We start from the raw sequence: 21,884 nt of genomic DNA on the forward strand, positions 1-21,884 counted from the left end.
AAGGAAAGGTGACTGCAATTTTCTGGAAAGGAGGCAGGGTTCAGGGCTGAGGACAGGAAGGCCTATCTAGGAATAGATGGGAAATGAAAATTGTCCAGATTTGTCAAAATGTTAAAAGGGCCCTCAGCAAAACAAACTTAAGATTACTGAATTTCTCTAAGCCCAGGGTTTTTTGATTCTGTTTTCTTGGGTTGCAAACTTACTTTATAAACCAAAAATTATTATATCTTTACAAAACAATTCCAGACTACCTAATAAAAAGTTCAAATTATTTTGTGGTTAGTCAAAAATTACACATTTCACATATTGTAAAATAAATTGTCAGTGACATAAAGCAAGATCAGTAGGGCTGAAGTAAGGTCTTGATGATATTTTTGTTGTTATCGCTATAACTATTAGCCCTTATTTTTAAAATATCACAGAAAATTGCAGGGCCATTCTAGAGAAAGTTTATGGATTTTAAGATTAATGGATGGTATTAAGATTATACTAAAATTTGTGAAAAAAGAATAAGAATCTCTTAAAAATATTTTTAATACTACATGAATTAAATCAAAATGGTTTCAAATAAAATAAAGGTATATACAAATCCTTGCTTGGAAAACTTGAAAATGTATGTCAGCTTCCTCAGAATAATTCTGATGGCATCAGAGCTCAAAAACAGAGGCCTACTTTGAGTCCTGTAGTTTGACTTTGTGTAGTTTAGTTTTTCACATTGTGGTATCACAAGAGATTTTGTTCCATTCATGGATAGCAACAAGATAATAAGACATAATGTAGAGAAAAAAAAAACCAGACATGGCCAAGAAATACTTCTGTCTTGCAGCTGGGCAAAAGGCACATTAAATATTAATAAATGATGCAAATAAAATACCACCTGACAATAAATTATGAAAAAGTGGGAGATGGCACTGGAATGGGCTGAACTTTGGAATATGACGTCAAAAGAAAACAATAAGGATTCAATAGGAAAAGAAATTGTGTTACTTGTGCAGGTTATCAGTAGAGGAGGGTGCCCTTTGTCCTGGGAATCTGTCTTAGCGGAGGAGCTTCAGTCACAGCAGCAATTTTCAGACACAAGCTCATCCCAATGACGTGGTGTAACAGAAGGAATTATTCCAGTCTATGGCAAAATAAAATGGAAACTGTTGCAGAGGGGGATAGATGCTTCCTATCTCTGTATCTGGTATTAGTGCAACTACTGATGGGGTGTTAGTTCTATTTCTGACATTTCAAAGAGAAAAGAGCTCCTTTATCTGGAGTGGAGAGAAGAGAAAAATTAAAATTATTAAGTGATTGGGAAGTGGGCTTTACAGGGAAAATTTATCAAAGAAGAGATGAAAAAAATTATTTGATCATATTATGTACACTTGCAAAATAGAAATATTCATTTCCACTTTTTCAGGATGAGATTTAAACACATTTGATAAAATACAAGAGTGCAGAATTCTGTGATGGAAATGGTATAGCTCTGCTTAATTCTGGTACATATAAATTTAAATCTATGGAGGTTTTAGGATGTAAAAATCCCCTGCTTGATTTGTTTCAATTAAAAATTCAACAGTTACTAACACTCAGCTCTTTGGGTTTCTTGAAATTATTTGAAGGCAACCCTCCTATTTGGTTTGGTATTCCATTACCCTTGCTTGGTTTAGCAATGTAGTTTTCCTCCTACTGGTTACATGGCTGCTTTCAAGAAAGTCTGCTCCTGTGACTTGTCCCAAAACAATTTGCTTATAGAGGTACTCATTAAAAATAATAATAGCCTAACGACACATTGCGATAATCTCAGATTTCAGAAATCATCCAAATAACAATCCAAGTGGATTATATCCCAGTGTTGGCCAGGAAAAGCAAGGCTTTCCAGAGGTGAAGATGCCCTGTCATATCCTGGAAGTGACACTGCGCTGCACCCAGGCTGGATGCCATCAGGAATATGGGATCAGGTTAAGAACTGAGATCACTGGACTAGCAGGACTTTGCTGGGTGCTGCAGAAGTATCAACTGTCAGGTACTGCAGCAGACAAAACAAAGTTTTGATGGACTCATTACCCTTTGTCCTTCATCCATCATAGCTTGGCTTTGGTTTTATTCACTTTTGCTATTTCTTAGTTTTCTGCAGGTCCTTCAGTTCAGTGTTTGACATGGTTTCAAAAAAACATGACGTGACAAAACCTCATAATTATTCTGTCATTATGGTTTTGTATCTTTAAACATATGAATCCTCTGTAAATAAGTAAAAGGTTATGAAAAAGAATTTTAGCTCTTCAGTCTGTTTGTTTTTTTTTATTTTACTTTGATTTGGAAATGTCATGGTTCACTGCAAGCTCACCAGAGCGAGTTTAATGGATTAGAATATATTATTAAAATGAGACTGCTAGAGAAGTATATTGCACAGATGTGGAATACTGTGAATGTGTTACTGTAAACTCTGCTACATTAAAAGGCAGTGTATCATTATCTTTTCTTTCTTGCCTTATGGGATTACAGGCAGGAACATCACTGCAAGTTCACTACAGTGGGAAAGTTTTACCTATTTTCAGTTTTTCTTCATTTATGCTGATACATCAAAAAAGAGGTCCTAAAGATAAATATATAAAAGCATTACTCTTTCATGTGGTATTATGGACACAAAATGTGCATATATGTGCTTTTGAGATTTTTATTCTATCTTTTGTTTTCTGAAACATGATTTAAGGATTTACTTCATTCAAGAAAATCTCTTTTCATAAACAACACATTATCTTCTCCTTTCTTGCCTCAGGGTATTTCCTTGCCTCTTCTACCCAAAATAAAACAAAACAATCTTGTGTTAGATTGCCCATGATCTATGAAAACCATCTAAAATTTTTAAAATCTGGTTTTCATTGGACAGATCTTTGTTTTCTCTTAACAGCATCTTGGCACCTGTGATTAGCAATGTCACAGGTAGCTTGAGAACAGCTCCTTCCCTGAAAACAGGGTAGAAGGCAGACCAAAGGGAAGGGTGTCTACAGCCCTCAATCTCCAGTTGCTGCTTCTTAGAGTCATAGAATAAGCTGAGTTGGAAAGTACTCACAAGGATCATTGACTCCAGCTGCTGGCCCCGCACAGGACAACCCCAAGAATCACCTTATGCATCTGGGAGTGTTGTCCAAATGCTTCTTGAAATCCATGGAACCACCGAGTCTTCTTCCAGCTCTAGAGGGGCTATTGGTGCTGTTCTGAGGCCACTGCAGGATGTGCAGCATATTCCCCTCCACTCAGCGCCCTTCCCGAGCAGGACCCAGGCTAAGAACTCCTGGTTTGACTTGGACTCTGTTTTTCTGGCCGAGTGGAATGGCTTAAATGCCAGCCCCAGGCACTGACTCGAACAGCAGATGTCACTGTTGGCAGCATGCTCCTTTGCCGCCTGTGACAGCAACAGGGAGAGAGGGACTACAGCCACGTACAAGACTCTTCCAAGAAGTGGGGGTGTGGGGGTCTCCAGAGAAGGGAGCAGCAAGCTTGGTATAGGTATGACAGTACATACTGGGGGCACAGTGACCATCAGTGATAGATCAAAATCACCATGAATCCTGGTTTAAGTAGATGGAAGTTGTACCTCGTTCTGCATTTTGAAGATATGCTCCACTTTATTTCCTTGGGATGGAAGACCTAATTATGCAATCTAAAAGAAAGCCCAAACTTATTGTTTCTGTGTTCCTGGAGCAGAAAGCACGCTGCTGCATAAGAGTATTGCTCTTCTTTCCCAATTATGTTTGGGAAAAAATGCATCCATGTTAAGTGATCAGAGAATTTCTGTATCAGTATTTGAAAACACCATTTTTCTTCTTTATATTAACACACTCACACTTCAATTTGTTTCAATTACTGAACATGGCATATTGAATTGTACAGTCATGTATTAATGCTTCTGTAAAAGAACCAAGGTCTTTTACGAGTGATGATGTCCACAGTACCACTGACAGCTGCAGAGACCACAATCCTGAGACAGTTAATCACTTGTTCTGATTGTCTAGAGAGACTAAAAGCAAAGCACCACTCATTCCAAACATCCAGTCGCTGGCTTGCCAGGCACCTCTGGCCTACAGTTCAAGAAGCCAGTTTGCAGTTCAGCAGATTCTTTGGTTTGGTATGTTTGATTTAAAAGGCAGTCTTTAAAATCTTAAAACCCCTTAAAGATGTGGAGAAATGAGCAAACGGGAATATCATGAAGTTCAGCAAAACAAAAAAAGAAGCAAGGTCCTGTACCTGAGGACCTCATGCACCAGTAAACACTCCATGTCAAGGTGATCCTTGGTGATACAAGGTGACCAAGGAAGGTGACTCTTGTCCTCTACTCAGCACTGGCCACATCTGGCATGCTGTGTACCATGATGGGCTGTCCTGTGCAAGAGTCCAGCAAAGCACCACACAAGGATGATTAAGGAACTGGAGTACCTCGCACAATTTCACATTTCATCTGTTTCCCCCCTTAGATACAACACAGAAAATGCACACTAAGTGCTTTCCTCTGGCTGAGGTGAGAACACTTACCTCCTTGCAATAGTAGAGAGGAACTGTTAAAAGCATTAGCTCTGTAAACCTGTGCCCTTGCATACTACTTCATAAAACATCTTAAATACTTCAAGAAATTAATGCTGTTCACTGCCAAAGGAGCTGTTACTGAGAAGTTCCTTCATTCTTCCCTTCATGCCAATCAGCAGTAATCCTCTATTGCTGGCCAGCTTCTTTCTTACATGTGGCCAAAAGAGAAGACCAGGCTCTTGGGATCCTTCCTGGCTAACCAGACATGCTTTGTGGTTTTCCAAAGCCATTAGGCAGCACTGAATATACAGAGTAATTCCACAGACATGACGAAATGTAGGAAACCTAAATGTGTGTACAAGTATCAGAAATACACAAAAGATACAGTGAGACTGTTACTATGGGAGGTTTAATACCAAAACTGCATCAAGAATCTTTTGGGAATATGCATCAGACAATAATTTGAACCTCATCAGTTCCAGGGATTTTGGAACAACCAAAATTCTCCATCTTCTTTTCTCTTTGTCCACAGAAATTTCAGCAGTATGAATCAGACTTAACAGAATGGAATGTTAAATCAGTTTAGTGAGTGGCTTGAGGTGAGTTTGAGAAGATTTTACCATGAAAACGTTGCTCACATTTTCACAGCTAACTTTGAGGCAAAGCTCGTATCATTTCCATTCTAAACTTCTAATTTTCTACTCTAAACTTTTAATCAGACTAACACCAAATTAAAATCATTCTCTGTGCTTACTTTCAGATTCATATTATGACTGAAAACTTGTGATTGCTCAGTATTTTCTCCTGTGCATGCCTGAAAGCAAAAAAAAAAAAAAAAAAAAAAAAAAAAAAAAAAAAAAAGAGGCCAAAATTCTGGGAAAAAAAGGGCTAGTATATTAATTTGAAGCAGAACCTGGCATAGTCTTTTTTCACTGATACGCTGGGAAATCTCTGAAGAACTGTCTAAGCAGCAAGCTGTTCAAATGGATGTAAGTGGATAGAGCAGGCTTTGGAATAACAAGAAAAGCTGGATAAGCATAAACATTATCTGGCTCCATCGATTCTGCAGAGCTTCATCATAAATTCAACCAGAAACAGTATTATTCAAAGATCTTTTACTGTCAGATGTATACATGCATCAGAAGCTGACAACAGTAAAAGCAGCACTCCTCCTCCTTTCCTCCCTCATGCATGTACACAGTTTTTCTTTGCAGGACTTTTTAAACACTTTTTAAAAGTAAAAATCTCACTGTATATGAGAGAATTTTTGGTGTGTGCTTTCTTCTTTGGAACCATAGCTGTCAGATAAAATTTACCATTATTAAATAAATATTTATAATGCTGAAAATATGGATCACTTTTTAGAGTTCTACAGTTGCTACATGTGACAGAAGTCAGACTCATGGAACATATTTGGTGGTTTAATTGTTCAAAAAAACCCCAAAGTAACCAATATATATATTTAAATATTTTTGTCAGATGCTTCTAGAAATTAATTCTGTTGCCATACTTCACAATTCATTCTATACTCAAAATCTGTGTGTAAGCAGTGAAAGCTGAGCTATGGAAATTTTCAGGGAAACTGCTGCAGCTCCTGCTTCAGAGCCATTTGTGGATAGTCGAAGTCAGAGCTGTAACAGCTGTACATTTCACCAGGGATGACACTCCAGTGGATCATCAAATTAGGGGAGTCTCCTATTAGGGAAGGACAAGGTACAAACACAGGTTTATTTGATCACAGTCAGTTCCAGGGACAGCCTTATTATGAAAGAAGCAGCAAGCAGGGAGTATCAGGACATTAACTACATTAGCAATGACTGGAGTGGGTATGTTTCTTGTTATGTGAGAGGATACAAGTACAGGCCTTTGAAGACTTCCTTTGGATACATTTCCATACTTGTATTCTGAATTTTCACAAAGCCTTTTTTTCTTCTAGTCAACACAAAACATTTTTTCTTCTAGTTATGACTCTAATTCCCTTTAGCTCCATTCTTTAACTATGCACTACTTACCATGGGAATTTCTTCAGGCCATTTAAACATGCATATGCAAAGCAAAATACAGGAATGATTAGCTCTTTCACATTGATTTCCTCTTGTTATCCATCATATTTTCTGATACTTAAATCATGCCATAGCTAGATTGTTTTGTGCTTTTGGACACCTCATTCATATGAGCCCTTCTGTGTTTTGAATAAAGCATGCTTACATCTTTTGAACTATGCTGTCTTATGTAATTAAGCCAAACAATCTGTGGTATGCTGTCAGCTGACAATGTCAGCACAACATGCTAGGCAGGTTATCAGTTGAAATGCAGGAGGTACACTTGAAAAAATACCTTCAAAAAGCCATATGTTCTCACTGGCAATATTAAAGGTCTGTTTACACAAACAACACCTACTTTTTGTCCATCTGATGTCAAGCACTGTCATGCCTAAGTAGCCCTAAACCAGCATTCTGGACTGTAGACTCTAACAATGGAGGGAAACACAATGAAGTACTCAAACAATGGAAATTAGAGGGAGGAAGGGGTGAGCCTAACACCACGCAGCAGTTTATACTTCAGCTAAGCAGATCTGTATACAGACACACAAGCATATTTAAAAATTAGACAACTATGCAATGACTTCAGTGTGTTCACTTCCAAAATCTAAGAACTACAATTTCCATTTATTTAGGAGAATTAAAATCTTGATGTCTTATGAGAAGTATTACATTGGTAAAGATGGTTGTAACTCAGATCCACACCCATGTGGATCTCATCTGACCAAAAATCAAAGATGTGGGTCCACCTGCCTTGGTGGTGACAGAGAGTAGGAGCTGAATATTCCCTCAGGTGCCATGACTGCCTTCTGAGGAAGTATTGACACAAATGATGTTCCAGTTTTGTCTTGGTATAACAGATTTTCTAATTTTATTCTTTCTTCTGTGTGAATTATTTAGGAACTAGGAGTACCGGAGTGCTGCTGTATAACAGGCCTGCTTTTTCAAGATGAAAAAGGCTATATTGTTATAAAAGCTCCTGGGAAATGCCAAAGATCAGTAACTAGCAGTTGGTTTCAGAAAGAAATGTATATCCTCCATAGATTTTTATCAACTTACATATTGAAATGTCTTATTGATAATGCAGATTAAAACAGAAAAGGAAATTCAGTTTATCCTGTCCCACAACTGCCACATGTAACTTCTCACTATAGGGCAACACTTATAAACAAATTATAAAATTGAGTATGTTTAAAAGGACACAAACTAAATGCTTGGTAAATGTTTTTACTGATAGACAAGAAAACTGGCCCTCAAAAATCAAAAAGCTCATTGAAACAATATTGTCAATGAAAAGAAATGCATCTGTCTCTTTAACAGCCAATGATCCTGCTGCATTCCCTAAGCAGCTCAACTCTTATGGATATCCAGAAGTTAGCACAGATCAGTTTTTCTCCACTGTTTACTACCAGGACCTTATTTCATGTATGAAGTACAGTTAATGTACAGTTTCACTGCACATTACCTTAGACATCAAAATCTTCAAAAAGTCTGGAGGAGGGAGGCATATGGGTCATTTGGAGACAAGATTGCAGAATAAAATAATAAAATGCAGATCTTATCTGTACCAGACAGGCAATTAGCTAAATTAAAATAATATCTTGCTGGTACATTTTTCTATTTAGCAGCAGACCCAACAGTAGGACTTAGATAGCTGTAAATGAGTTACTTCAATGCTTATCAGATATGTGGCCTCTGAAGTGGAATCCAAAAACTTGTTATGCACAGAACAAGTCCAGTACTTAATAAGTGTAAATTGCCCTAGAAGAATAATTTATAGACCTGAGTACTAGAAAGCTATAATGGAGAAGATAAACAGACATTAAAAAAACCCAAAACCAAAACAAAACGCCCCAAAACCAAAAATAAACCCCAACAACAAAACAAAAAAAAAAACCCAAACAAAAAGCCCCAAACAAACAAACAAAAAAAAACACCACAAAACCAGCACTGGGTTTGAGACTTCCTATCCCAGGAAAATCTTGTCACTTAAAACCGGTAACTTAAATGAAAAGAAATAAAACATTCTAGGAAACAGGGACTTGAGTTACCTAGGAGTTCTAGCTGCTAAACTAAAGAGTCACATTCCCCCATTGATGCTCTACTTCTGGTGCCAGATCTTGGGAATCAGATACACATGCAAATTAATAGAGCTCATTAAGTTACCTTCTATCAGCTGAACCATGGTAACCAGCCTGGGGTACTCTTCTCCTGTGGCAAATGAGAGATAAACACTCAGTAACTCACACCTGGTGTCTATACTTAATGCGATTTAGCTGCTTGCTTTTCAGGCCACAACAGTCCGGGGCACCCATGGCGTACGTATTCTTCACTGATGATTCTGTTAAAAAACCCCAAACCAAGAAACACACAAAAACAAAGCTAAAGACACTAAGTTTAGGTACTTCCATGGTTAAAGAGGGGTTCCCATTTGTATTTAAATTTAGAACTCAAGTATTTTAAATAACAAGGTCCTTTTTAGGAACCCTTGAACCTTACTGGACTTTAGCGAGAGTTCACAAGGATGTGAAGGGAAGCTGGCGGGACCTGAACAGGGCAGAGGGAACCCGACACCGCCCCGACGCAGGGCATGGAGAGAGGCAGCGGCAAAGCTGCCGAGGGCCAGGACATGCCCCGCGACAGCGTCCCCTGCGCCGCCCGGTGCAGGGCCGCACAAGCTCGCAGACAAAGACCGGGGCGCGCCGGTGTCCGTCATGCCGGGCGCTGCTGTCCCCCGCGGGGCGGCGGTGACCGCGGGGCTCCCGGCCCGCCAGGCTGCGGGGACGCGGCCGGAGCGCCCGGCACCGCCCGTCCCCCGCGGGGGGCCGTCTCCTGCCCCCACGCCCGCCGAGCCCCCGCGCACAGCTCGATGGAAGCAGGCGGGCCCCTCTCGCAGCCTTTCCCCCGCTCCTGCCCGCCGGCCGGCCCTACGCGCTGCCCCGCCGGCCGCTTCCGCGCCGGATCTGCGGCCGGGGCCTGCCCGGCCCAGCCCGGCGGGCAGCGCGGCCAGGGTTAACCCTGAGGAATGCAGCGGGAGGAATGTGCATGCAGATGAGATGGATGCTAATCTCATGCTAATGAGCGACGGCCGCGGCCGCCCGGGGCTCAGCCGGGCTCCCCGCGCCCAGACGGCAGCTGGACTCCGCCGGCAGCCCTGACCCGCCACCGCGGCGGGGCGAGGCGGCAGCCGGACATGGTGGACTGAGACCCGGCAGAGGGCTTCCCTGGGCTCCCGCGAGCCCCTGCTCCCGGCCCCTTCCCCGGCCCGGGGCTTTTCCCGCTTCCCGTCTTTCTTTCTGTCCCTATGGAGCAGCTATCCCCGCCGATCGACCATGCCTAGGAAAGCGGGGAATGGGCAGCTTCCCTTACCCGATGGCTGGGAGGAGGCGAGGGATTACGACGGCAAAGTGTTCTACATCGACCACAACACCAAGCAGACCAGCTGGATCGACCCGCGGGACAGGTGGAGCGCGGGCACGGAGCGGCGAGGCCCGGGCGGGCGGTGGGCTCGGAACGGCCCCGCCGGGAGGGACGGGCGGGGGGCGCGCCGGAGGGTCCCCTCTAGGGACGGGGAGCGGGGGACAAGAGAGTCCCTGCTTGCAGCCGGGCACACCGTGCTCTCCTGCCCACAGGCACGGCTACAGACTTGTTTCTAAGCCTGTGGCGTGAGTTGGTGTTGGGGCGGGGAGGGAAAAGCCTGTGGAGTTCTTCTGGGAGCGGCCGGGGGTTGCTGGCATTTGGGGAGTTCCCGACAGGTACCAAAGTTTGCGAGTCCCTCCCAGAGCGGAGGCGCTGGCTCCTCGCCCTCCCTCTGCTCTCCCCCGGGCGCTGCGGAGCGGGGCCGCCTCCCCCGTCCTGGCCGGCGGAGCATCCCGGGCGCGGGGCCCTGCCGTGTGCCCCCGCTGCCCCGGCCCGCCCGGAGCCGTGTGCGGGGCTGCCGGAGGCCTCGTGTGCTCGCTAGGCCTCAGCGAGCCAAACCCGCTCAGCCCCCGCCGGCCGGAGCCCGCCGTGTGTGCTGCCCCGCCCGGGGCTGAGCTCCGTAACACTCCTGTGGAAATGCTTCGGCGAGTGAAGCACCCTGCGCCGAGGCTGCTCGGCCCGCAGTGCCCGGACAGCTCTGCCGGCTGGACACGGATGCTGGCTCTGTGCGCCGGCTTCAATGACTGTTTGTAGTAGCTGCATCACAGGTATCTTTCAGTGTTACGAGATACCTCAGAAACGTATCTGTTGTCCGAAGTGCTGCTGAAAAGTAATGACTCCCCAAAGCCAAAACTTTGTGCGTATTATGAAATACGGTGTTGCAGTTGGAAACAGTGCAGTCTTATTTTTTAAAAAACCAAAACCAAGCAGACTTCTAAAAGACATTATAAACTTATGAAACAAGCAGCACTGAATTATAAATGAAGGCCTTGGTTTATGTTTCTCAGGTGAACTTGGATAAGGTGGTTGTGGCCAAGCTTGCTGGCTGCAAGTTGCAGAGGGAAGTTTTGACGAGCATCATGTGCTGTGTAAGGCCTACTGATCAGTCTTACTTGCTCTAACAGCAAATTCCAGTAGTGGCGAACTTCATGCTTAAATTCCTCTATACTTCACAACATGTTAATTACCTTGTAAATATTATGAGGTGATAAGGTATACAGGACAATGTTATTTATTACACCTGGCATTCTTGGGTGATTTTTTTTTTTAATGCAGGCAGTATAAAATTTCTGTCTTTACTGTCTCTGGAAATAGAGGAGATGAAGTTTTGTTCAGTTTTAGACCTTAAATATGTGTTTTCAAAGCGGAGTAAAAGATAGTATGATTGAGGCAAAGCAAAATGTGATATGGAATGTACTTGTTCTAATACTGCCTCAATGAGTGTACTACTAATTTAATTTAATACATTCTGTAGTCCTGAAAAGTTCAAGACTATTCATATTTTATGGTAAAATTTGAGTCTTCACTCTGATTAACAGAGTAGACAGTGACATAACACTTGTGTGTTTGCCATCCTATAGGGATAGGATAAATATTGTTTCATTAATGCCTTACAGGTGAAAGGGAAGCCAAGTCCTGAGACTTGTTCTCATTACAGATTATAAAGACCTTTTCAGAGGAGTAGCGTTTGAAATAATTGTTAACCTGCGTCAGTCATGCAAAACAAACAAAAAGGGATTTTGCCCTAGGTACTTAAGAGAATCCATGCTTTAGTGTACATGGCTCAGCTGTGAAGCTGAATTGCTTGCACAGAAGAGAGACTGACAAGCCCATTTGATGTGCAAGTTGCGGTATTTGTATTTACAGTATCTTTGTTTGCAGTTTGTATTTATATTGGTGACCTGTTTTGGAAAAACTAATAAGAAATTGGTGAAAGTCTTGTGGTGATTTTGCTTTAGATTCAGTTTTATCTTCCATGTATTCAGAGACTATACATTTGGAAACCACACAGGACATTATGTGGGCTTGCTGTCAGAAAAGTTGAAAAGTGATTTTCCAAGTTTGTCAATACAATAAAAACTGGATTAATGTTGTTTCTAAAACTCATAATGAATTGTCAGAATGAAGGTAATAGGTTATAAAGAATGACTGAAAACATGTTGCCTTGTCTGGTGATACTTTGGGACTTTTTTTCCCCCAACTATTTTCTCTCATAGAGATCATAAAGTTTTCATGGTGTACCTGTGGAATATTATAGTACACGGTCTTCCAAAATGTTTCATTGGTAAGGCAAGTGTAAAATAGATAAGTTTTTACTGATAATATTCCTTCTGCTGATGTTACACTGCATTCCCTGGACGATTACATAGAAAAGTTGTGCTTGATGTTCTAAAATAATTTTTATCCTCTTTGATTTAGAAGATACAAATACTGAAGACTAGTGCTGTGAGACATTAGCCATATGTTTGTAAATTGCCAGGTGTATTTGAGCACAGTTGGGAACTTTGTTACTGGTTTAAAATATTCACATCTAGAAATAAAAGGACAGTTGAAAATGCTGCATTTGAAAGCTTCTTGGAAATTTGTGTTTGTGGTTGTTGTGCTTTTTAATATTTTTTCCCCGTGTTCTTTTCTGCAACATGTCTTTGTTACTGCTTAGGTGGTGCAAGTCTGTTAATACAATTATAGCCTTGTGTACAACTGTGGAAAAAACCTGACATCAGCTTCAAGCTTGGGACTCAGTTTTGCCCACTTTATGTATTTGAATAATCCCACTAATGTTAGAGAATCTCACACTTTCAAGGGCAGCAGTGACTTAGCTTGTGTTTTGGGATGTTGTGGAAGCTTGGGGTTTTTAATGTTTTGCAATGTTCAGCAGTGATTTTTCTCTCCAACTACTTACTGTACTGTGCTGATTTGTTTTAAAGGCTAGTGTCCCAAAAGAGAGGGCCACTTGAACTTTAAGATCTATAATTCAGATAGACAGAGAGACATAAAGGCAAGAATGTGAGACTTGTAGCAACATTTTCAGTCACTAAATATATAGATGTGATTTCTCTGTTCATGACTCCCTCAAGCTATGGCAAGCTGAGAACTTGCTGGTCATGACAGTTCTTCTGGAACTGGCTTATTGTAAGCAGGGAAACAGACCAAGTATAAATTTTATCCTCCTACTACTTGATGAAAATATTAAAAGGTAGCTATGGACAGAAGAGGATGAAGCAGATGAAAAGGGGAGAAAGGGTTAGAGGAATGCTGTTTTTTGAAGTTCCCTTGAAACTCTTTCAAGTTCTTGGAATACTGAGTAATTGTAAAGTATTGCTTTGAGGTTTTTTCCCTGTTAATTAATAGGGGCTTGGGTGGGACAGGAATTTGAAAAGGAATATTCTTCTATTTTTCCATCATTCAATGCATTTTAAGTAGGCCTCGTGTTTATTATATTCCTTAGTGGAACCAACAGAGTAACACACCAAGGAGGAATGAAATGGAATCTCAGTAATCTGAATTTTTCAGCAGTTGGATAATCCTTGGTTTTCTTACTATGAATTCAGGGCTTCTCATATCTTGGTTTCTACATAATAGTCCAATGCACACTGCTGATCACCATTGACTCAAAACAGATGGGGTTTTTTATTGCTCGCCTATAATGAGTTCCGCATCACAAATTCTGAAGCTGCAAGTGATCTTCATTTAAATCTTTATCTGCACTCCTGTCCCACTCCTGTCAGTGGTAACGAATGCATGCTATGAAAAGAAAATTATCCTTTCTGTTCTCACTTCACTTTCAATTGAGGTCTAAAACCTTTTAAAAATACATTTGTATATTTGAAATAGTTTATAGTATACTTCTGCTAAAATGTTTCAAGAGTACTTGCTAACTGTATAGCTAAGGAAGTGCTTGAGAAGCATTGGATGTCAGAAAACCAGAGAACTTTACAAGTTAAGAGATTGTGAAAGAGTTTGCTTTGTGAGTAGGGAAGGCAGTTTCCATTGCTGCTCTCATCTTTTGGGGAGGTGAAAACACTACAAATTTTAGCATGGGATTTTGTAACTTCTGCTAGATTTGTCTGAATTAGAAAATTTACTAGGTTTCAGCAATTAAATGTAATTTGCCCTTTTTCCATAGAAAAGAAGGGCAGTTTATTCCTTACCTTTTCACTGGAACTTGCTTTCTCTTGTCTTGTGGACAGCAGAGACTGTGAGGACTGAAGATACTGAAGTTACTTAAGCAGGGGAACTTTCATCCTGTCTCTTTCCTGGACATTGCTGTAGCTCAGGGATGCATGGTAAAAGACTTTCAGTCACAGCAGAAACTGTGCTCATTAAAGGTAGCAAATAAGAAGCAAGAAGAAATGAAATAACATGGTGAGAGGCATCATCAGAGACTTGAAAATACATTTGGATTGATTCTTTCATGCATGTAAGAGAGTTGTGCTGTGACAGATGAATAAAATAATGTGTTAGTTATTACAGCTTGAAAGGGATTGATCTTAATTCTGTTTTAAGTGCTGACCTCAACATTGATTATTTACCACTGCAGCAACTACCTGATAATGGCCTTTATTTAGGCTGCTGCTTGCTAAGACTGAATTTAACCATCACTGGTTTCTCACATCATTTCTCATTCCCTTTCTATCTTCCCTTCCCTTGTTTGCTAGTAACTGAGGAGGGAATGAGGCTTTCATGTTTTTGATGGTGTGGAGCTGCTAAATGATTGTTTCAACATACTTAATGACATTTGAGTCTTAATAAGCAATGTTCAACTTGCTCTTTTGAAAAATTAGTAGAGAATCCTTTGATGGCACTCCAAGATATACAGCTTGAAATAATCCTGTAGTGAGATAGGCCAACAATTTTTTTCCCGAGATATCTTTTTCTTCTCTGTTTCATCCTGTAGAATAATTTGCTGGTTTTTATCCTAATTCCACCTAATTTATTTCTTGCCTCCTTGTCTGCTTAGGAATGTGCATGCTCCCTGTGAAACTCTGTAGTATCTCATTCTGATTTCAGTGACAAGTTGAGGACTGCTTTTACTTAATTGATCTATATTTATTCAGAATAAAACCCATGATGCAAGTACTGAACATGCAATGAGAGACTAGCTGTGTCTGAAGTTCTGACATCTTCATTTGTTTATCCAGTGTAAAGCAGAATTCTAGTATTGCAATGCTACCATAACTGTGATAGCATCACACAGTGTTAAAATACAAAGTGATTGTGTGAGTTTTTTAACCAGTCTGTCATTTGCATGGGGCTGTGTGTTGTTGATTTTAGCATTAGTGAAAATGGCTGTGGTAACTCTGAGATAAGGCTTTTATTCTTTATTTCTCTGGAAGTGATAGAGCTGCACTGTGTCTTTCATCTCGGGGCATGTGAAATTAACAAGTCAGGAAATGCTGTGGACTATTTGCTTATGTGTGCAAAGTATGTGCTGCTGATCACAGCCAAGAACTGTGACCTGGTATGTGAAGTGGGACAAGTGCTGTGGGCTATGGTTTATCCAGACCTGTGTCTGTAGTACTTGCCTATTAGAACTATTTCAATCAAAACCTACCTTGACTTACAAAATAATGTTAAGTAGTTGTCATGCACAGCATAAGACTTGATGAGAAATTGTACAGGTTAAGGAAAATAGCGAGAGTCAATATATAGATCAAATACTAAAAATTATTTATAACTTTAGACATCTGTACAGATTGCATTAAGAGGTCTTGATTTTTTTCCAGTTAAATAGCCCGTTGTCAACTGTTTGGCTAAAATTCTGTGCTTTGAATGTGATACTAAGGTTATTCTAATAAGATAAGAGGATTTCTCTACTTCCACTTACTAATGTTTGTAACATCAATAGATAAGTTGAATTTTGTGAAAAGTGTTTTATTTTGGTTTTTTGCTACCTCCTTTTTAGCCTAAAAAAGTATTATAGGTATCTGTGATTTAACAATTTATTCATCACACAGGTGACTGAAAACTGGACTCATACTCTTGGAAGTAATGAAAAGATTGAAAATGGACAAACAAAAATTTACATACAGTAGTATTTCTATGGTGATACACTTTCAGAAAGGCATGAATAGAAATGATTCTAAGATTTCACAACTGTTATGCTATGTGTTTAAGTTCTTATGGATTTAAGCTACCTGGAAGGAGAGCAGAAAAGTATTCCAGGAAGATAATGCAGCCTACTGAGTCCAAACTGGCATGGTTCTGCTTACGTGTCCTCCTTCTGCCACCAAAACTGAGCCCAGGAGATGATTTGGCTAAAATGAACCCCATTGTTTTAGGGCTGTTTTCCCGCAGAATCGGCGTGTTGTGTCGCTGACTGGGTACTGATGCTAGTGTGAGCCAGGAGGCAAGTCCAGAGCTGGGAACAAAAGGGGAGAATGGTGCTGTAGGAATCAGGATGAAGATCAATCCTAGTTGCCATGGAACTATTGTCTTAGGTGTCCATTTCTGTTGTGGGGTGTCTCCATTGTTTTCTTGTGCATGTCTTTGTGTTCACCTTTGCTGGGTGAGTCAGTAGTAAAACTGTCACAGGTGTCCTGATTCTGAATATGTTTTCTGTAACCAAGAAAGCTTTATGATATTGCAGAATTTTTTACTGACCTTTTAAAAGTTTGTTGCTGTGAAGCTTGTGTTGAAGAGAAATTTTGTCATTGTGTCATTGCAGAATTGGAAGTTGTTTTTTGGGAATGTGCTGCTGTTGACAGTATGCTTATGAATAGCTAATTTCTGCTGTTAATGAAAAAGATAAGAAATTCTTTGACTTTGATGCATTTTGTTCCTAATTATTCATAAGATGTGTTTTATGCTCTGGTGCAAAGTGTCTCACCAGAATGATGGTGTAATTCAAGATTTTAATGTCTTATTGTGTGAAGCAAAATGGAGCCATTTGTCTTCATGCATTTGAGGTCATCATCTGTGTGGACAGCTTGACTTGTCCTTCATTTGGAAGGAGCAGCTAGTGGCTGAACAGGGGAGTTATATATTAGTTATGGTTTTCCTTTTGGGTTTTTTCAGTAATTTTAAGGGATTTGCATTGCAGATGTAGGTTTTGGGTCTTTTAAACAGTACATATTGAGTATTGATGAGGACTGTTGCTCTTCCCATTGACTTTTTCTGTGCAAAACTGTTAATGATGGTGAAGTTCCTACCTGATGAAGTTCAATCTCTGACTCTTGTTTTTAAAAGAACTTCTTGGGGTAGAGATTCCTTCCCCCCTTTGTTTAACTGTACTTTTTAAAAGCTAATTTACTTTTGGATTTCTTTTTTTTGTTGGTTAGGACTTGTGGGCTAGAGGCAGTCTGTCAGTTTATTCTGTTCACTGAAACAATCATTTGCATCTTATAGAACAAGATCAGATGCTGTCCTTTGAACTTGGATACTGTTTGTACTTGAAGAAAGGCAACTTTATCTCATCAACTCTGAATACATATTGTATTCAAAGTAATTGTGTGGGTATGTAAAGACACATTATCTTGGGACAGCAAACTTGAACTTCTGTATACTCTTGCTGTGTGCAATACAGTATTTCAAGTTGGACTGGCTTTGATGTCTGTGCTATTTTTCTCAATTCATGAAATAAAACTTCAATCTTTATTTGATAAGCAAAAAAGCACAACCTACTGGAATGCCTTCTATAATATGCTGATTTTTTTGGTAATAATGCTTTCAATATCTAGAAATACCTATTTTTTTGCCTTTTGGTACAGGGGGCAAGATTTAGGAGAATGTGTATTTTAACTAAACTTTGTGAGAACACAGTTTTTATATAAGCAGCTTTCTCCTTGTTAATGAAGGAATAGTACTTTACACACCTATTGTTTCATTTTAAAATACTTTTAAACCTGTAGTTTTGTCTGGATAAGCTTATTTTAAGGCTTACAGATCTGACTGGTGAAGAAGTCTTATTCTGATTCAATGCCTGGCCCTTTGAGCTTACCTCCCTCATAGAGCTGGGAATGTCTGCCTGGGAATGGGGCTGGTTTTAATCATATGGCAGATGAACTTTTGATAGTCTGCAAATTGTGTACAAGCACATCATGGCATATGGCAGAGAACATGCCCAATGCATGATGAATGTCGCCTGCCTTTTAGCTAAGTGGCAGGCGTATGTCTCAGTAGCATCTTGTCAGGAGGGGTTTGACCAAAGCACAGGTGTCCCCTGTCGTATGGCTGCATGGCAGTGTTTTGTTGGGATCACACTGTAGAGGAACAATTCTGGTCTCTTCTGCCTGTCACTCACTAGGACACTTCTGGGCAGGCTATTTGCTGTATTGTTCCTGTAGTGCTTCCAAAAGAGGAGATATGACCCACTTTGGCTAAAAATGTGGGCATCTTAACTTTACTTGCTGTCTGTGATGGAGTGCAGAAAATTGTCAGGGAAAGACATTTATTTATTCTTGATAGAGAAACAATGGGATGGTTTTCTTCCTTTGTCTAGTACTGTCAATGGTTAAACTGCGGTGTAGCCCAGAAATGTCTGTCTCGTGAGAGGCCATGATGATCTGATCTACAATCAGTACTCTTATTCAAAACCTAGTCCCTTCATTCTTAATGCACATTTTCTTGATTATGCAAAAAATGTCTATGTAGAGTTAAAACTTTTTGTCTCTTCACCAATGTTTAACAAAATGTCTCTTTGAAAACTCTTAATTCCTCTTAGAAAACCAGTTAAAAACCAGTTTGCATCAGAGATGTGATTCAGATTTATGTGGTTGACTTTTGAAATGCTGTTATTAGCCAAATAACTGTATTTTTAAAATGCTGTTATTTAGCAAGTGATTCCAGTGTCATCCTGTGGTTTGATTCATGTTCCTGAACCATTCTGACTGTTGCCTGACTCTTGCAGAGCCTGACCAAGGGGTTGCTGGTTTTGGCTTCTGTTCCACAAAGCATGCAGCCAGAGGCCAGTTGTCAGTGGAGAAAGATTTATAGTGCAGGAAGGCTGAAACAGCTGGGAGGTGAACTACATAGGGAATATTTGGATGTTGTTCTTAGTTTTGGGAAGGCAATAGGAAAAGTAGGACATCTAGTGATATCTAATGAACTTTGCTTCTATGAAATAGTCTGTGGTCACTACTGCTTATGAAACTTCTTTTGACTTAGATTTAGCCTTTGGTGGGTTCATAAGAGATGCTAGTGATGCCAAGTTTCCTTGTGAGATAAGTCACATTTTTGTTTCATAGATTATCCACCACTCAAGGGTACTTCTGTTGTCATATGTATGTTGTTACTTGGGACATGATTTAAATTTTAAGACATTTTGTCTGTCCTGGTTTGCACTGTGAATACCCAGCTTGAGGTATCTCTGTATACATTGTTTCTTGGTAGAGCATGAAATAATCTACTTTTATTTTTTAATTCTTTTTGAAGAGGGATGGCAAAAATACTCTTTCGTGAGAAACTCAGGAGGCTTCAGAAGTTTAGGAGCTCAAATTTCATATAGGAAGCATTTTCTCAGTGGAAATGTATTAACACATAACTCGTGTTCTTAATTTATTGTTAAAACTGTGGCAGAAGTCAGGGTCTGCCTTAGGGCTCTATGAGACTTGATAATGGTTTTATGCACTCTTGGGAATGTATTCCCATGTGTACCTAAACTCACTGTCCATCTAAATCTGTTCCCCCTATTCTCAAGACCTATACAATGTATATTCAGTGCAGTCACATGTTACAGAAAAGAAAAATCAGGTCTTTTTCAGTTCATTCTGTTAGTGCTGTCTTAATGTGTCCTCATCTTGTACAGTACTTTGTAATAAATTCTAAATTATGACCTTGAAAATGTTATTTATGAATGCATTTTTTCTGAGATTTATTTTAGTTACCTTCCCAGTAATGGAAAATTTTGTGTGCAGGATCTGACTCAAATGGTATTTTGGGTCTTTTGTTCCTTGAGACTTTAAGTGTGAAGTGCAAAGACTTGCATGTAGCCCCCCTTTTTGGTTGGATGGAATTGTACAGTGGAAATGAGTTCTCGTTTGGAATGCTATGGGCTTCTTTCAGAAAGCTTTATAAAATAAGTTGTGGTATGAGTTTAAGGCACAAAACTATTTAGTATTGCATTCGAGAATGAACATTGACAAACTGACAAACTGGCATTGGAATGTCCATAGGGTTGGAGTAAGATTAAGAAAACGGGATAGTCCTCAGATGATGTGATCTCTGACTTGAATTTCACCAGTTTCAGCCGTCTGAAGTAAGTTAGAGTGTTCCCTTTAATTTATGAATTAGTTAGTTAATTGGTTTGAAATGTAGACATGTGGAGAAACCCCTAAAATCAATGTCTTCTATATTTTCAAGTCGTAATGATGCTGGCTAGTAGGAGTTTTGTTAAAGTTTTTCATATTTCCCACATTATTTTGCAGTTCACAGCTATGTTTCATGCAGAAGAGGCAGGCTGAGGTGGTGCTTTATTGGGCTACAGTGTGAGGAAGGCTCATTTGGAATGGAAGTATCAAATATTTAAAATATATTTGGCTTAAACACTGAGGAGTAAATGAGCATAGATAAGAGAATGCAATTCAAGACAGCAATCTGACAGGGAATTGACATGACCTCTTTCTGTCATGTTGCAATGTTTGAAATGAACTGCTAACACATTTACAGTCATTCTAATGAGTAGTAGAATGTCATGGATGTGAGTAATCATCTGAAGCCTCTACAGGACATTCCTGAAATAGTGTTTAAATGACTAGAGATATTATGGGATGCAGGAAAGTATACAAATACCATAAGCCTTTTAGTCAGGCTAGCCTGGTCAGTGGTTTACTACTGCAGCAAGTAAGGCTGACTATGCAGGATTATTTAGTACTACACAGCAAACAGATATTCTGTTCAAGTTTCTGAACTCTGCATATTCTTTTCTGGTTTTTGGGGTTTTGTTTTGTTTTTTTTTTGGTTTTTTTTTTTTTTTTTTTGTGTCTGTTATTGATAATCCTTAGGCCCTCATTTTATATCTACTCTTGGAGAGAAAGTAAACTGAAGTTTGAAGTTTGCTAAGGGGTTGTGGTTAAGCAGCTGTTAGCTAAATTAATGATGCTATGGTCTAGAAGATGAATAAATTGCTGATAGTAAAAGAAATTACTTTGGTGGTATGGATTTTGGTTTTTCATTCTTGCTTTTGTTCTTGTTTGCTTATGTGGTTGTTCTGGCTCACTTGCTAGCATGACTTAGAGTGATGTCAAATGAGCCACAGGCTTCTGTGCTGTAGCAGGTTGCTGATTTGCATTCAGGACCTGGCTGGCCTGTTGGCTCATACATGAAAGACATCAAAACTTTATTTTTCCAGGCAAGATTTTGGCAAGAAAGTGAGCTTGGAGGACAAATGTAGAACAGTTAGGGATTTTTAATGCAAAATCTTTAGAACCTCCTGGATTTGATATTTCATGGGTTTGGTGGGATTTTTTGATTGTTTGTAGTTTTTGTTGGGTTGTTTGTTTGTTGTGGGGTTTTTTGTTGTTATTTTTTGGGTTTTTTTTTCTTTTTTCCCTTCTTCAGCCAGGTTTTGATGAAAAATTGTAATGTGTCCTCTCTCTGGCCAAAGTTGTGGTGCCTAGTATTTTTAAAAATATATGAAGAGTATTTTAAAAAAGAAACAGCAACAACAACAAAACAAACTCAAAAAATGCCCTGAAGTAATGTTCCCATAATCAACACTTATGATTAATCATGTAATCAATTTAATAATTTTTTATTTTATTCTGAATTTGGCTGGTGTCCTAGTTAGTTAAGCAGCTTCATCCAGCTGCCTGAAATTCTTGAAACACTTTCACTGCAGGTGTCTGATGTCAAGGCATGACAGTATTTAAAGAACCCTTCTTGTGGCAGAACTTACTGAGATAGTAGGTCACTGCTTAAGGTAATAGTTTTCTAACAGATCTCTGGAGAATAAACTCTCATAAATAGCTATTTTGT

The 21,884-nt window shown here is 39.8% G+C and overlaps 2 protein-coding genes across 2 annotated transcripts in view; one reads left to right on the plus strand and one right to left on the minus strand.

Annotated features, from left to right (window-relative positions):
* The window catches only part of DCTD (dCMP deaminase), a 56,063-nt gene extending 47,209 nt beyond the window's left edge, over positions 1 to 8,854 (minus strand). Inside the window, exon 1 of the mRNA XM_058803741.1 lies at positions 8,718 to 8,854. The gene's annotated coding sequence lies outside the window, so the exon portion shown is untranslated. The remainder of the gene's footprint in view (positions 1 to 8,717) is intronic.
* A 963-nt stretch (positions 8,855 to 9,817) lies between these two features.
* WWC2 (WW and C2 domain containing 2) overlaps positions 9,818 to 21,884 on the plus strand; it is a 94,459-nt gene continuing 82,392 nt past the window's right edge. The window contains exon 1 of the mRNA XM_058803105.1: positions 9,818 to 10,014. Within this exon, the coding sequence (XP_058659088.1) occupies positions 9,884 to 10,014 (131 nt within the window). The 5' untranslated portion in view covers positions 9,818 to 9,883. The remainder of the gene's footprint in view (positions 10,015 to 21,884) is intronic.

This window comes from Ammospiza caudacuta, chromosome 4 (genome assembly GCF_027887145.1).
Source record: "Ammospiza caudacuta isolate bAmmCau1 chromosome 4, bAmmCau1.pri, whole genome shotgun sequence".
In the NCBI taxonomy this organism is placed as follows: Eukaryota; Metazoa; Chordata; class Aves; order Passeriformes; family Passerellidae; genus Ammospiza; species Ammospiza caudacuta.